The sequence below is a fragment of the Scomber scombrus genome, chromosome 7 (assembly GCF_963691925.1).
Source record: "Scomber scombrus chromosome 7, fScoSco1.1, whole genome shotgun sequence".
Classification (NCBI taxonomy): domain Eukaryota; kingdom Metazoa; phylum Chordata; class Actinopteri; order Scombriformes; family Scombridae; genus Scomber; species Scomber scombrus.
The window spans coordinates 6,157,689-6,174,987 of NC_084976.1; the positions used below are offsets into that span (position 1 = coordinate 6,157,689).

At 40.5% G+C, this 17,299-nt stretch overlaps 1 protein-coding gene across 2 annotated transcripts in view; it reads right to left on the minus strand.

The window, feature by feature from the left end:
- The window catches only part of oxr1a (oxidation resistance 1a), a 64,051-nt gene extending 48,959 nt beyond the window's left edge, over nt 1–15,092 (minus strand). For both annotated transcript variants that reach the window (XM_062421931.1, XM_062421930.1), the window contains exon 1: nt 14,777–15,092. In XM_062421931.1, the coding sequence (XP_062277915.1) occupies nt 14,777–14,939 (163 nt within the window). In that variant the 5' untranslated portion in view covers nt 14,940–15,092. The remainder of the gene's footprint in view (nt 1–14,776) is intronic.
- Nucleotides 15,093–17,299: the final 2,207 nt, after the last annotated feature.

Below are 17,299 nucleotides of genomic sequence, written 5' to 3' on the forward strand. Positions count from 1 at the left end.
CAATCTAGATAAAGTAGACACAGTTATCTTTGCCGAACAGCGCAGTGGAAGAATGTCTAACAGAAGCGAGCCCGGGTCGCTAGTTATCTAATTTGTTGTTCGACCGAGTAAAACAACAGTTACCACAGCGTAGGTTATTTCACTGTAGTCGTTTCCCATAAAGAAGATTCATCTTGGCTCATTAATGGCCTGTATTACAATAACACCAGGTCAACTGTGAGAGAAGCTGTGTGACTCGCGCGGAAGCTGAAAGGAGCTGCTGTGTGTCGGGAAAACAAAGGCTGCCTCTCTCCAATCTGGGATGTAAACAGTCACAAGAAGTCATGCCTCTCTGAGCAACTTAACGAAAAAATGTGTGACAATGACTGCATCCGAGTCACGGCTCGCCACACTGCCTCGTGGCAACGGAGCGCTGCATACGAGAGCGCAGCAGGTATCAGTGTGTGTGTGTGTTCTGGGGGGGGGGGGGGGGGTTGTGGTTATTTACTTCACTACAAATGATCACAGTTATGGGGTATGTACTTTTCTAGCTCCATGTTTAGGTTTTAATGAGTCTATGTGGGGTCTGTTACGTGAAAACTGTGATGAACCCCCAACTGGGTGACACATTTCGGAAGTGAAGATTCTTGAGGACAAAAGAAAATATTGAAATAGGATATTAAAGAACTGTATTCTCTCAGCATGAAAGCATCATTTTTCATACCATATTAACAGTCCTATTCACAGCTTCTCTCTTTTTCTCTCACAAACACTGATGAAAGGCTCCAGCTATTGACCGATAATGGATTTTTGGGGCCGATGCCGATATCAGGGAGTAAAAAAAATTCCATTATTGATATATGAGCCGATAATCTTATATATACAGAATATATACATAAACCCATTTTTTTGCAATGATCCCTCATATGTGGTTATCAAACATTTGTGACAAAGATATGTAGTAAAGGCCATGATATTGTGCTGAAACAGTAAACTTCACACACAGAACAAACACATATGTATATATTAAACTTACATTTAGAAAAAGGATCAAATATACAAAAAAATGCGGCCTATGTCATTTTAAAAAGATAAAAAATATATAATGGTGCTTATCGGACAACTTATACATCGATATGTATATATGTGAAATAGGCCAATATCGGCCGATAACATCTGACTGATATAATCGATCGGGCTCTACTTGCAAAGACATCAACATCAAGTCAGAACACTTGAACTCACACGCTCTCTTTGATGCTACCATTAATATGTGTACTCTGTGTAAATCTGACTAAATAGAAAAAAACAATGAAAGGTGTCTCCTATATAGCAAACCACAGCTATACCTTTGGGAATACTGTAACAATACAACAATAACAAACCCAACAGCTGCAAAGGAATTCAAGAAAATGCAATGACTCTCTGGAAAAAACAAAAAGCAGTGATGGATGGGAAATCTTTCTGCATCCCGGACACTCATCTCCAATCATTGTGGACGAGCTGAACACAACGCTACTGTATTTGACTCTACGAACATGCTGTGTTCTGTACCCGGGCAATCTGTTGAGTATGAATCACGGCTGCTAAATATATAGTCCCCCCCCTCTCTTTGTACACAGCCATGACAAACTGAAGCAGGCAGGGAATAGGAGAGTCAACAACTATCTGACTAACATTCCCTCATGGTCGGACAGAATACACAAGCAGCCAATTTCCCTCCGCTCTCTTGTTTTCCCTGCCTGCTGGCTATGCAGTCCTCCCCAGATGTTATTTTTAGAAAAGCCCCCCTAAACAGTATAGTGGAAGCGAGAGCTCTGGACCACAGCCACAATGAACAGGTGCTGTGCGGGACTAGTTAAGACTGCTGCTGGAGACTTTCCTCAAAAGTTGGTGAGGGAGAGAGGGAGGGAGGGAGGGAGGGATACAGACTCACAGGCTTAGCAGCTTTTGGATATTTAGGGCTTGGATGAAATAATGAAGATGTAATGAAATAGCCCTGCAACAAATACTGCACCATCCCTGGATTAGATTTGTGTTTAGATTTGTCTGGCAGTTGCTGAATCAACATTTCTGAGGAGATCTGTGTTGTATTAACATGAGTCACAATTGTTAACTTCAGTGATGAAATGATTACTGGTTTATTGACTGATGGAAATGACCATCAGCAATAATTGTATTTGATTAATTTGTATATAATTATATGTATTGATTAACTGTAGGAGTGGGTTGACACTATATATGGTGAGATGATATATTTGATAACTGTTGACGATTTCTCAACATGGCTATACAATATCTGTTGTATCTTTGGTTGTATTTTTATTGTTGTATTTATTTATATATGCTTTGATATATATGCCATTTAAGTCAACTGTAGAGACAATGCTAACATGCTGATACAATGTTTAAGTGCTATCGTGCTGTTGGTAGTCATGTCTCTATTAAACACAAGTACGCAACATCTGGTTGATGATGCTTACCGGTCAGCTGGCTCCCATTGGCTATTGCGGGTTTCTGCTCAATATTCCATTGCTGTTCCTTTCACACTATAGGATTTCCAGTTGTAAATATCAAACATTGAACCCCTGTGAACTCCTCACACTGCAGGATGATTTGGGCAGATAATCTGTTGCGAATGGCAAACACTGCTGCAATTTTCAACAAGGGAGAATCTGACCCCAAAATCTGCCCAATTATCCTCTAATGTGGGGCCAGCATAAGCTATTATAATTTATCCTTGAGGGGGTCACGAATGTGTGCGCGCCTAATTTGTTGTGTGTATGTGTGCAGCAGTCCACGTAACAGTTGTCGAGACATGTCAACCGCATGGTGGCACACGAGGGAAACTCAGGATCATCAAAGCCATTAGGTTTCTTCCTCTGGGGTCCAGGAATGCATTTATAGAATCGTTGTTTTATGTTATATTTATGTCTTGGTGGTGGACTGACTGATCGAACATCTCTAGCTCGGTTAAAATACTAAAATGACTAAAAACATTTCCAATGTATGTATTTGCAGCTTTTTCTTCATCTACATTCATAAGATATTATTGATCGGACATTAGTCTTAATTTTTTGACATTTTATACATTAATCAACTCATACTAGAACTACACATTGAATTGGTATACATTAAACTTAGCTTTTACATTTACTTGAGAGAATTCGGGAGCACATTCTGGAAGTTAATGCACATTAAACCGGTTTTGACTTCAACATCCGTTAGTATTAAAGGAACTGAACACCAACAACCCAGATGGCACAGTTTATGATAGCCTGTAATGGACAGAAATAGCAGAGTCACATTTCACAACCAAAACGAGATAGCTACCTTGTTAAAATCAACAATCCAATATGAACGTCAGGTAAAGAGATAATAGGCCTGTTTCAACACTGAACTGTATCGTTGTGTCATTTGCTTTGTCAGAAATCTCTACACCTGGTTTGGTAATGTTTAAGTCATCTAGTATTGATCACATGACCTGAATCATAGTCATCCAGCTAGTATGACGGTCGTTTACTTCTCTCCTGATAGGTTGGCTGAGATGGATGGATGGATAGATGGATGGATGAATGGATTGTCGTTACTCCTGACTCTAAGTCAAGAGTCTAAAGACACTGATCAGTCACTATTCACGGCGAAGTGCTTACTCAAATAAAAACTGCTGTAAAAAGTGCTGACTCTCACCCAGTGACAAACTATGGCTTTAAAGTGAAGCCTGGAGCAGCTGTCTTTAAGTTGTTAAGAGGACATGACAACTTTATTACAGTGAAGAGGAGCTGAAAGTTTCATACGCCTTTTTACCTCATGTGCAAAAGGGAGCTCATCTATTATGCATCGCCAGCTACTATACAATATCACATACCATAAGCAAAGCATTAATGCCCTGAGATTCAGAGAGCTGGGAGTTCACTGATAGCGTGCAGGGAGTCTCGCCGGTTGCCAGGGCTTGGAGTGGGCACCACCTTTATAAAGTAGACACATGGTGCACCAGCTTTAAATGAACAGATGACATTCCTCTCAGGGCTTTTTAATACTTTAAAATGTCTCCAACCTCGCAGGAGAATCATCACACTTATGGATCCTCTAATTATGTCTCCATATTGGAAGTTGCAGGAAGTTAAAGGTAATGTATCATACCAACAACAGCCAACTTTCTTCATCAACATTCCTGCAGTCTCAGAGGACAGACAACAAGAAAACAGGCCATTATATCTGTGTGAGTCCGCTAAAATGCTTGCTGCAGTCTCTCCATTGTAATGAATGTACAGTATACGGGTCTAGTGGAGCTGTCAGCTTCAACACAGAGAACACAGTGTGACAGGCAACACCCCTTTGCCAACACTCTCAGTACCACTCAGCTCTATACTACACTGCCAGCCTCCACGGATCGGCCTATACACCACTCAGCCTTTATGGGAAACTTTGCTGAACTGCAGTTTTGTGTGCGTGCGTGTGTGTGTGTGTGTGTGTGTGTGTGCGTGTGTGTGTGTGTGTGTGTGTGTGTGTGTGTGTGTGGGCTTGTCCATGCTATAACAGGCGGCTCTGGATCTGCCCTGTCCTCTCATTAACACTCTCCCCATGTAGACTAATCACACTCCCGTTGTGTCGCTGGTAACATGGTTTAAATTCTTCATGCTGCGAGACGCTTTCTCTCCATCTTTCTCTCTCTCTTTCTCTCTCTTTCTCTCTATCCTCGACATTAAAAGCCAGACGTCGGTCCATGCCGTGGTGTGTTTTCGTTAATGCACGCTCATTACAATTAATATTCTGACAGCGTGTACGTGACTGTTTCCATAGTGACGAACCTGGTGCGAACTAAAAGGGAAAAGGTGTTATTAAAGGAATAACAGTGTTAAACCTGTCTGCAGCAGTAATTTCAGCTTGTGGGGAAATTGCTCCGAATCATATTATTCTGAATGAAAAGGAGAAGCACTCAGACGGCTATAATGCAGTCATAATGACATATTCAATGTAAAAGGGTCATTAGATAAAGTATTAACAAGGCATCTGTTAGTATACTGGTCTGAAATGAAGGAGTTTAGTTGCTCTCAATGGGTGAAGTGCGTCACAGGTCTATATAAATATAATGTTACTGTATTCACAAGTCATGTGCTGAAACAACTGATTAATCAATTAGTCACTCAATTCATCAGTGGGAATTTTCAGTTGATTACTTGTTTACATCATGTATCAAACACTAATGTTCCTGGTTCCAGCTTCTCAAATGTTAAGATTTGTTGTTTTTAGATTATTACAGTACAATGAATGTCTTTGTGCTTTGGATTGTTGGTCAGACAAAACAAGCTGTGTCTGTAGTACAGCTGAAAACATTAAGTCTATTAACCTATTAGTCTGACAGAAATGTTATAGGAAACTATTTTGATAACTGATTCATTGTTTAGGTATGTTTAAGATAAGATAATCATTGTTCGCTGCAGGGTTAGCATCCCAAACTGTCAAGTCAAGCACTAAAATCCCATATCAAATGTCTTATAATGTCATTTAACTATTCTTTGATCAGATAGTTCGCGATTTTAAGCTAAATTTGGATTTTCCAGTTTTATTAAGGGAAAGTCCTTGTGTGTGTAGCTGCTTGTACGCAGAAAAAAAACCCATTGACATCTTTTCTGAAATTAAAATAAAAGTCTATTCGTTAAAATGAGGTACTAGCAAAGTACTAATAGTATTATTTTTGATACCTTAGTTTTGAATAAAAAGCATTCATATTTTAATTAGTACCAAAACATTTGTGATTTTGTAAAACGGTGAAGGGCACTTTTCATTTTATAAAGTTTAACTGAAAAAATAAATGTATTACGTGTAAAAACAAGACATGTTATTTAACAATGACAACACCTCTTAATCACAGTGCTACACAGGTGTCCAACCACACAGATGGACACCGACACTACCGCGACGAATAAAACATCCTGCACAGTGAACCACAATAAAACTGCAACAGTTGCTTTATCATGCAGTGGAAGTACTTTGATCCATAGTTGATGTGCAGCTGAAAAAAGGAGGTCCTGATTGAGCACCCTCCTCCTCTTCCTCCTCCCCATCTTCTTCCTCTTTGCTGTCACATGCCTTGAGACTCCAGGCTCACTAATCACACTGTGATTCCTCCAAACTTTGGCGTTATTTATGTTATTACGATGTGAGCAATATTTCTTTGCAAGTCAAAGTTGGGGGAAGTAGGTAGTGTGTGCGTGTGTGTGCGTGTGTGTGTGTGTGTGTGTGTGTGTGTTGGGGGGGTAAAAGGGGATATGATGAATGGTGTGACTGGAGTCTAACTCTGCATTGGCTGGATCGATGGCGATGATACATATACATAATGTATGCTGGCTGTAGCTTCCACAACAACTCTGTGATTCATCTTCAACGTGACAGTAATGCAACGCTACGACTGGACTGATGTGTGCTGAACTGTAAAAGGCCACCCATGACCAATGTCCATTCGTTAATATGACGTAATCGCCCTTAATGAATGAAATAATCTTTGGATTGCCTCACTAGAAAGTTCATGGTGGAAAAAGCAATATGGGCGTTTGGGAAGAAGGCGGTCGCGTCGTCGACCTTTGTGGTACAAAATGGCATCTTTTATCTGCTGACGTCACCCCGTGGAGCCCTGGTACTCTGCATCTCAGCAGCAACACTAACCTCTCAGGTTACAGCTCCAATCAATAGCAGGAGAAGTGATGAGCTCAGCTTTGAGAAACACAAACTCTGCATTATCAGATCTTCTTATTGAGCCAAAAGCAAAAAAAAAGGGCTGTTGTAAAACTTTCTCCCTGGTAACGGTACTCGAGTACTGAATTTAAAGCAGTGTGACCTTTTTGGAGTGGCGTGAAGTGACAATTAAGGGTTAATGTTAAAAGCTGGCATGAAGTGTCACAGTAGCACCAGAAGTCATAAAGTCAGTAAAGTGAATCATAATGGCAGTATCTACTTGGCAAGTCTGCCAATATTAGCCACCGTATGCCACTAGTCATACCAGACCAAGCGAGGCTGTATCAGCAAAACTCTTGACTTTTTATTTCTTACATGGCTGTACTTTAAACTCTCAGAGGGAATATTGCAGTTCCAGCAGGACTATGTAACTAAAGAAGACACATTATTCCTCTTACCAATGAAAGTTTTAAATTATAAGCAATAAAATGTATCATTGCTCACTTCAATAGACTCTGGGGTTTTGCTGCTACAGCTTTACTTGGTCTGGTATGACCAGCAGTTTATGGTGGCTAAAGATAGCTGCTGTTAGCCAGCTTTAAATGTGATATTGGTTTGTAACTGACATTACTTAGTCAGTTCAGTTTAGTGACAGTCAATTCACAATTAATATGACTACTTTCTTTGCAGATAAGGGTTTTGCCTATTAAAACAGTATGACCTTGACCAGCTGCAACATTAAAATGCATGCTCATATGTTGAGTATTGCTACTTTTGCTTAAAACATCTGGAAACTCCTCCTACGACTGCATTAAATAAAAATTATCATCATATTTCATGTGGTGATATGAGTCATCTAAAACACTCCTCTACAGTGCACCTCCAGTCTAACCGCAGTCTGCCATGGCCAAACAGACACAGAGGTTGTATCACCAACACGTTCCATCTACCCAGACAAATCCACTGAGATCAGGGGGGGGGGGGGGTGAAGGCAAGCGTCTCTTCAAATATATCTGCATGACTACCACAGAGGGGGGGGGTGAGACCTGACAACTTGATGAAGTGTCTCTCTGCTTAGCAATAAAACAAAACCCGTCTTCTAAACTGTTTTAGTGCCAAATGTTGATCCTTTTTCAATAAAGCGAACTTAGAGAGAAAAGAGGCCAAAAACATAGTTGAGAAAGAAAGACTTTGTGAAACTTCCTGTCTTGAACCATGAGTGGTCAGGAACTGAGCTACACTTTTAAAAACCACTGGTAAAAAAACCAACCAGAGCTTTTAGTCAAACATCCACAGATACTAAAAGAGGAAGGACAATCATTAACCTCAGGGGCGGCCTGTGGGCTGTCTGCCATTTTTGGCAGTTATGCTTTTCATACATAAACCAAGAAGTGGCGCCACTGCAGCCACACACTGACCCATGTGTGGTCAGAGCTGAGATCACACTGAAGATCATAGCAGTTACTCTAGGAAATGATCATATGTGCTTTGGGCTGTTGTTAAAAGTTGGTTTGTAAAAGCATGATAGTTCATACTAATATTAAATGCTGCATTAGGCCCCTGGGCACTGATGCTCATTTCCCCCAAACATCTTTTATTTTATTCTGATTGGATAACGCTGCTCTGTTGTCGTGTGGTCGCCTTGTAACTCAATACTAGGTTTCTGACAGTGACCATAATTATCAACATCAAGCCTTGTGTCGTATTTCTGTAAAGCCCATCATTCTCCCATCATTGAGGGCCCATTTCTGCTATAGGGCCCCTGGGCACCTGACCTGATTGCTCGAACTTTTAGAGCTTAAAACTAACCATAATTTAACGTGATTTTGTTTCAAATAAAGAGAGAAATGTCAGTAGAGAATAGGCCTGTTACAATAATTAAGTTATCCACTTATCTTACAATAACATCATTTTCAACATCATCATGTCTATATATGGACTTATTGTATGATACATGGACATGACCTCAATCATTTTTTTGACCTCAATATTGCCAGACTTCACATTAGAAGAGGCTATTCATGTCACATTGGCTAAGCTAGTAGTGTCCTCCATTCCTCACTGTGTACGTCCTGAGTGGAGACTGCAGAAGAATTAAAGGTAAATAACTACTAAAGGTAATAGCCCACAATGGCAGTCTGTGTTTTTACAGAAGTGTAGCACCCACTCTCCAATCCCTGTCCTTGCATTATTATGTTATTATATTATCATTATATCAGTGACATAAAACGATCTTCAAATGACAATAATATCGTTTATCACGATTATTTTTGAGAAAATATATCGTCCAACATAAGTAGCTATCGTGACAGGTCTAGTACAGCCAAAAACTTCAGAGGTTGTGATCCCAAAAATGGTGTTACACTTTGTTCCTCTTATTATCATTAACCAAACATACTATGATTACCTGATCCCAATGTTAAATAACCACAGCTGTCATCTATGATATATTACTGGGAGTTAAACAAACAGAAAACACCACATCATTCAGTCTAATTCTTGTGTTGAGCAGGTTAACTGTAGTGGGCATTATGACTGTCTGCTTCAACTCTTGTGCCCACAGGGTACAGCAAAACTCAAACTGTGTTTTAATAGGATGACAGTGTCAACAGATCATTATTTTCGTTGTCCTAACCACAATCATCTCAGAGTGCATGGAGCTCAACTTGCAAATATTTGTATTGGCCTTTTCCAAGGAGCTGTGCAACCTTTTATTGCTCAATATAACAGGTTAATATTTTATAGAAAACAAATCTGTGTTTATCGTCACAGCTGAAGTAGAGTAGTGATCTCTGGTGTGGTAAACCTTTGAACTGCTTAACCAACCAGTCTTTATCAGATTGTGGCAAATATAGAGTAGAAAACAGCTGCATTTGCCCAGAAGCAATTATATTCCACACAGACTCCCTTTCTGAGAATGTTTGAAGAGTTCGTATTTCATCGTGAGAAATGGCATCACCAGGTGTTCCCTCACCTCCTGCGGGAGAGCGACACAATCATCTGTACACTTGATCAAATGTCTCCTTGTGCCGGCTCCCCGTTGATTAGCTTAGAGAAGACAGAAATCCTTCCAAACCTGAATCAGTGAAAGAAAGAGCTGCTCTACCGCACCATGATTAAGACAGTCTAAGAAGAAGAAGAAAAAACAAACAGGTGGTTCTGCAAGCGGTAAAACCCAAATATGAGGTTCAAAAACATCATTTTGGAAAACTGCGGGAGGGGTCGTATCAGTGCTCTTTTAATAGTCTGTGGTTTTATTTCTGTGATGTACTTAGAAGGAGGGGAATTAGCAGCACAGGTGTGGAGTCCTCGGGAAAAAGAGCCACATGCTATTTGCTGGGTTCTCTTTTTTCAGCGATGCAAAAAGATGCAGTTGAGTCATTCAGAACTGATCTTAATTACCTTCACTTAAATGTCAACAGTGCTCAGCGTTGGCGCTCATCATCTGGTCTCTCTGAAACATCTGCTGTTGAAATATCCTCCCACTGATCACAGAATTGTCAATCACCACATATATATAGTGCTCCTCAGCTCACTTAGAGACAGGTATGTCTAATTTAGAGGCTTTGAGGGCTATGACTGTGCAGTTTATCTAGTCCCAATCCTGCCATCACACAGATACAGAGCCTCATGTGTCTCTATTTTCATCTAAATGTGTTTTTTTTATTTCTAAACTGACCTCCTTTCTAGTTTCCCTCAGAGGACGTGCATCATTCTGCTAGTGGGACAGACTGTCATCATTATGGTGACAAAGTCCTTGAAGAAAGATACAATTTCCGTGTGGTCCTCAGTGCTGTTGAATCCTGAAACATAAACCAGTGTGGACAAAGCATCCTTGAAAAGTCAGGGAACAGTCATTTAGTTCAAATGCTAAACACACTTCTCTAAGTGCAAAGCAGGTGCATGGTGCTGCAGTCCGGCGAGCCCGACGGGAGTCCTGCCACTTAAGTTCCCCTCAACAGAGCTGTAACAGATCCCAGGAGTGTCTCATAATGACACGCGGGGCGAGCGACACGCTGATACAAACTGCTCAAGGACTTTTTGGAAATTAAAGTGATTAAAATCACCTATTAGAGCGCTGAGAGCATCAGCAGATTGCAGTTTCTGAATCAACCTGATAATTGCAGCGGAGGTGGTGTCAGCCTAGGGTGAATGTTACAAAGTGACAAATACTGTAAGTGAACACCGCAGGGACAGGAAGAACTTAGAAGAAGAAGAAGTAGAAGGAGGAGAAGGAGGGAGTTCAATGTCAGGAGGACAAACCTGCTCTTGAACTGTGACACCGGTGTACCATCTGCTATTTATACGTGTGCAGATGATCTGTTTGTGATATTATGGTCATTTCACTGTAACAGTATGAATAGAGTGAAGATCATTTTCAGCACTGCTATAAAAATATGACAGTCATAAGCTGTGACATTATTTTCTCTGTGGCTGTATATTTCCCAAAATTGTAAAGACCAAGACAAAATGAAGTTACATGTAATGTATCTTCTGGTCATACTGTATTATAAACTGATGATCAGTGGAACAGCAGGACTATGTTTCACATCGCATGTGTCCAATAAAAACACACTGTTAAAAACTTTGCTCAATAACACTACTTGTGGTTAAAAAAATCTAAAAATCTTCACATCTGAGAAAGCGCAATTTTTGGCATTCTCCCTTAAAAAATAACTAAAGCCAATATTCAATTATCAAAATATTTGCAGATCATTTCCTGTCTATCTACTAATCGATTCACCGTTGTAACTCTACACCCAACATTGTGAGCTGGACTACTTTTCTTGCAGGCAACTCCTTTATTCTTTATCTTGATTCCTGTTAGCTTCCAGAAAGTGGTTACTAGTTTTTCTGTAGTCCATAATCATAAGCAACATTTTTTAAACGCTATTTAAGATCTCACTCAACAATAAAACAAGAAAAAGCTCAAACAAGTCAAATATATAGATCGGAAAAGAAGTGAAATAACTCTGAAAAGGGTACAAAATACAAAATTACAATACTGCTCCCTCCCCTTCGCAGCCTTCATCAATACATCTGAACATTTCAGTATCTTAAGGATGAGATTCAAGTTTAAGTCAAGAAACAAAAAACTAAATGATCATCTTTCTCTCCATGTGAGAATACTTTTTACTGTCATTTCTTCACAGGCTTCCATAATCGAATCAGGCCAGAGAAAGTACATTGAAACCATACACTACTGTATCTGTTCAACCGGTGACACTGAGCGGGACACCGGGGCGGAGAATCATGTGCTGCTGATTTCAGCTGAGACGTTATGATCGGAGGATGATCTGCAGAGGAGCACGCTGCGCTGTGGCATGTGGCTTGATGCCTGTGGCTATGTTAGTTCTGTGTTTACAGTGAAGGTGCCTTACTGTAAATACTGTTGCTGTGTCTCTAATGATGCCGTCTGATCTCTCTATCATACTATTGTCTTCCACCTTTATCACTGTTTCAGTATGATGCATGAGATACAGTATGTAACCAAAACACTTTATAATCCAAGCTCAAAGGGCTACTTACTATCTTTTTAAGCCTATTTCTAAAACGATGAAGAACATATACTTAAGATATGAACACTGACAAGGTATAAAAAAAAAAAAAAGATCTTATAGAGTAACAACTTCTCCATCCTACTGTTTGTCCATTATGAGCTTATTAAGACCTTTGTGAAAACCCTACACAAGTGTGATTGAAGTAATTATGGTGTAAATTATAAATATATGCTACAATTAGAGATGACCATTTAACAAGTCATTGAAAGTGTTGGTAACCACATACAGTAGCGGCAAGCACTGTCGGTTCTTTCTTTGAAGGTATGTTCCTGTTCTGAGCTTTCAACCGCATCTAAAGGTCTTAATTCAGCAACTGGAACTGGCTCAGGTCGATGTCATCACATGACTCAAGTGTGGCACTTTGGTCATGTGATAAGTAGCGTGTATAGGGGGGAGATCGTAAACCATGACTGGATTTAAGGAGGGTATTTGGCATGTGACTGGCCTATTTGAACTTTCCAGACATTAGTTATCATATATATACTTTTATTCCGAAATTGAGCAACAGAGCCTCAGTTTTTATTAAAGTGCATCTTGAAATATGAGCTTCACACTTTACCGGGCACAGAAAAGCTTCTGCCTCAGGTAACGTGATTTGAAAAATGCTGTCCCATTCCTCATTGAGCACTTTAGAGCCCGATGCACCCTCTTACATTCAGCCAAAGATCACGCAGGTGACGTCAAAAGACTGTGAGGCTTCATTGCTCAGAGGTTAATGTGGACACTGGGTTGGCGCCCTTTGTCAGCATTCACCTTGTCACACTTGCCCACCCACATGGCTTACTCGTGCCCACCCTGGTCTCTAACATCCTCCTCACTTCCCACAACCTGACTCCACATCTAGTTAGTCTCATTCTTTCACCTCCCTCAGCGGGGCAAGTAACCTGCAAACACGAGCCGTCCCCACGGTCCACTCTGCTGCTGGAGAGAGGGACAAAAAGAGAGAGAGAGAGAGAGACAGAGAGAGAGAGAGGGAGAGAGAGAGAGAGAGAGAGAGAGAGGCACAGGGGCTGCTAATGAACCCGACTGCCACCGGTGACGTTTCAAGAGCAGCGGAGTATGCATCTGATTAATCTTTGTCCTAATTAGATCCAACAATTAACCTGCCTGCCATCGAGCTCTGCAGCTTCATGACTCTGCATGAGCTGTATATTAAAAAACCAGAGCGGGGGTGAGACTGTGGCCCCCGCACTACAAAACTTTCTGTGTTTTCAGAACAACCAATTAATGCCAATTAACAGCGCAAAGCATTCCGAGTGATATTTCAGTGGAACCGCACGACTGAGAGCTCGGATGCATTTTTACTTTTCTCCGTTTTTTAATTCAAAGTCAGAGAAGGCAGTGATGGGTCTCATAATAAATTATGTGTGAGAGGCAAAGCAGAAAAAGGGGGGGTCCAATCTTCATTACCATGGAGATACTCCCCGATGTGAAAAGCCTTGAGGACATGCTTGTTCACTCACTGGCTGGATGGTTTGAGCATGGATTGCCTACTGATCTGAAATATTTGAAATGCTTCAGTTGTTACCATCAGTGTGTCCTCATAACAAATTGGAAAGGCAGAATGCAACCACTGAGGACATGAACCTAGATGATATGTTATACGTTAAAATCAGTTAAGAAATAGGAAATCAGGCGGGGGAGCAAGCATGAGATCCTGCTATGACCACACTGGCCAGGAAGTCTAGTATTGCATAATAGAAGCTACTCATTTTCCCCATCCAACACAGGCTTACTTAATGCTTACTGATTAGTAGTAATATACACTCATAAGCTGACATGCATTCATTTCAACTTCTATGTTATGTTCATGAGTTACTGTGGTAAAGACCATAATGGGGTTCAGTGACTCCCTTTCATAATGAGGACAGAGAGAAATTAAGGAGGACACCTTTCACCTATTCCTCTCTCCACTGTTGATACTCAACTACTTGCTGATTGGCTATTTCACATCAATGACACTGTAACATTAAAGGGTTAAAAGGTGTCTGTTTTGCAGACGCTGGAACAAAATTACGTCTAAAACGTCACTATTTTAGCTGAGAGGCTGCCTGCTGGTACCAACGGCATAAAGTTTTGACAGTTGAAAACTTATTTCAAAAACAGTTTACGCTATTATGTTCATTCGTTCTGCGCAAATAACTTATTCAAGTATATGAATGCTCGGGTGTATATTCAGTATGATTTAGCTCAATAAATGTTTAACTTTTCTGTGTCGAGCTGCTCCAGAAAAGAAATGAGCAAATTTTAGTTGCAAAGGGCTGCGGCAATAACTGCCAAAAACTTAGCTAAAAGTGGAAATGATATCACAATAAGCCAAATTTCATGCACAGGACTTAACCGAATTTAAGTGTGACAACTTTACTCCAGTGTGTGTATAGTTGTTGAACTGTATCCTACTCGGTAAGCGAGTTAATCATGAAACAAGGAAATGTGGTCGTTTTTTAAAGGGAGTTTGGCAGAGCGCTCTGGAGGAATCTGAAGTGTGGGTTTGTCTCTCGGGAAAGTTGACTACGTGTCCCGTGTTCTTTAACAACCAAGGAATGAAACACTGGTCCAACCTGCGTTTGAGTGGACGGTGTTGTTGTCGTGAGCTGTCCCAGCATGGTGCTGTTGGGTTTGGACTGTGTCCTGTTCGGGTCCGGGTCCGGGCCACAGTCTCTGAGATATTGCGTCTCTGACAGCTCTGGCGCTGCTGCCCGTCACAGAAAATAAGTAGTCCATGTCTCCACTGCTGCAAACTTAGCTTCGTTAGCTAAGAAAAAAACTTTCAAATACTTCTAAAGTCCGCAGTCATTGCACAAAACAAAACGGGCGATATCTCGTGTTGTGAAAAGCCTCAAGCACACTACACATCCCAAAACAGGAACTGTTTGAAATACGTCAACAAGTGCAGACTTTCTTTTTTGCCCCTAGTGGAGTCAAACTGTGCAGAGAGCTGCGTTCACTGCTCTGCTGCCCTATTGGCCCACATTTACAGTGCTCAAAAACTAAAACTCAGAACATTTTGGTTGAGGTGAGAACGTACACACTACAGAAAAGCCATTTCCTGTCCTTATCTGAAACAGTTAAGTGGAGTTTTTCACTCGAATTCTGCTTAAAACAAGACAAAATTCAGCCTACAGATAGGCTAAGTATTTGGATTTCACTACACAACTTTACTTTTTATTGATTGACTAATTATGTCATTCTACATCATGTTATACAGATATTTTATGGGCTTAAATTCAACTAGAAATGAATAATGAGTAGCATATTCAGTGCAAGTTGGAGCTAGACTACTAAGGGTTATTACAATTCAGAACATGTATGAAAAATTTACTTTAAAAAAAATCTTTACAAATAAATATATGCATCAAAAAGCAACCCAGCTTGGCATACATTTCCAAAGTGTTGCAGATATTTCAAATGCGGGGCTTCATGGCACCCCGGAGAATGACATCCATCTGACTCCCACCATAATAACATTATAATAAATTGAGACTTTCACATTCTGAGCCAAAGTACACTCCTGCGCCTATATGCTACTCAAGGGGCACAGTGAGAACTGCAAGACCTGTGACATAAGTGTCTGCTCATCTAGTGAGGGATAGAGAGAGATGACATTTGCAGTGCATAAATGAATGTGGAAAAGTGAAAAACCAACAGACCAGAACAGGGTGTAATAATTGGGCAGCAGACTCAGGTAGTGAACTAGAAAGGCTGTGATGCATTATTCATTCAGGGGTAGAGAGCTGTGGTGAGACAGGAGTCAGGAGTGTAAAGAAATCCTGTAACGTTTCAGGCAAATTAGAGAAATTATCAGAAGAGCAGATCTGGCTCCATTTGCTCACTCCTTCACATCAGAAAGGCTAAAGATAGGGACTACTTTTTTTTCAAGCTGCATTCTGTAAGAGTTGCACCTGTGTTTCCTCTTTGGTATCTGTAGTTGGTGGGCTGAGACTGAAACAGCTGTTAAAAAGTACATTGAACCAATGTAATTTGACAGTCAGTCAGGGCCATATTCAGTACTGAATGTGCTCCATCTGCTGGTTACTCTGAGTAGTGCAGGCATTTGAGTCATCCTTCAAATTTAGGTGAACCGCAGCAGCAATCAAATAACAAATATGTCACAGTTAATTACCTTGCCAAAACAAAAATATTTTTTATATGTATTTAACTTTAAATGTTTTATTTTTTAAATTGAGTATGGATTGCTGCACCTCCCTGATTTATTCTCTACAAGATGCAACTCTAACCAGCCTTAAACTGGTACCATGACTACAACTTTAGGTCTGTGCAAAATGTGGGTTGTTGACTAATCTGATCATTTTCTCTATTGATTACTTAGGGTTATAGTCTGTAAATGCCTGGAAATATTTTGGAAAAAATGTCCACCCTGGTATTCCTGACCCAAAAGTAATGTCTTCAAATAGCTTGATTTGTCAGTTCAACACCAAAACAAAAACTTAAAAAATAAATAAATTACCTAATCAATTTTAAAAATAGTGATTCTCCTTGTAAACTGGTCTTTCTGGTGTTTAAACAACGAGGTCACTAGAACATGCAAAAAGTAAAACTGATTAAATCAAATAAAATGGGATTAGATGGATTTACAGTCCAGGGATTTCATGCAGACCGCTGTTCCTCTCTGACCTTGCACAGAGCCCTGCTGGTACACTTGGCACTCGGACAGTGTATTTATACGGGTCTCAGACTGGCCCAGTGCCACCCTACAAGGCATTGTAGCTGCGTGATATACTGTGATGCTGTGCAACTGCCCAGAGCGGTCATCAAATCATCCATAACGTCCTCAGAGGGAGCTGGACTGGGTTCTTCCGCTCTGCATTTCAACCTCATAGGTTGAGAGATAAACTTTCTAACAGCAGACCAAACTGAAGGGCTGAATCTAGTTATAAAGGCCTATTTTCTCGGGGAGCTCCTCCATTCTTTAATTAAGCTTTGGTGTGACCAAAGAGGGAAAATGAAAGAATTCCCTCTGTGCTCATCCAACAACATGAGCCTCACTGCATGGAAATTATGTAAATTACTTTGTTCTGCTTAAGCCACGTAGCATGTTTGATGTATTGTCTGTTTTCTGTATT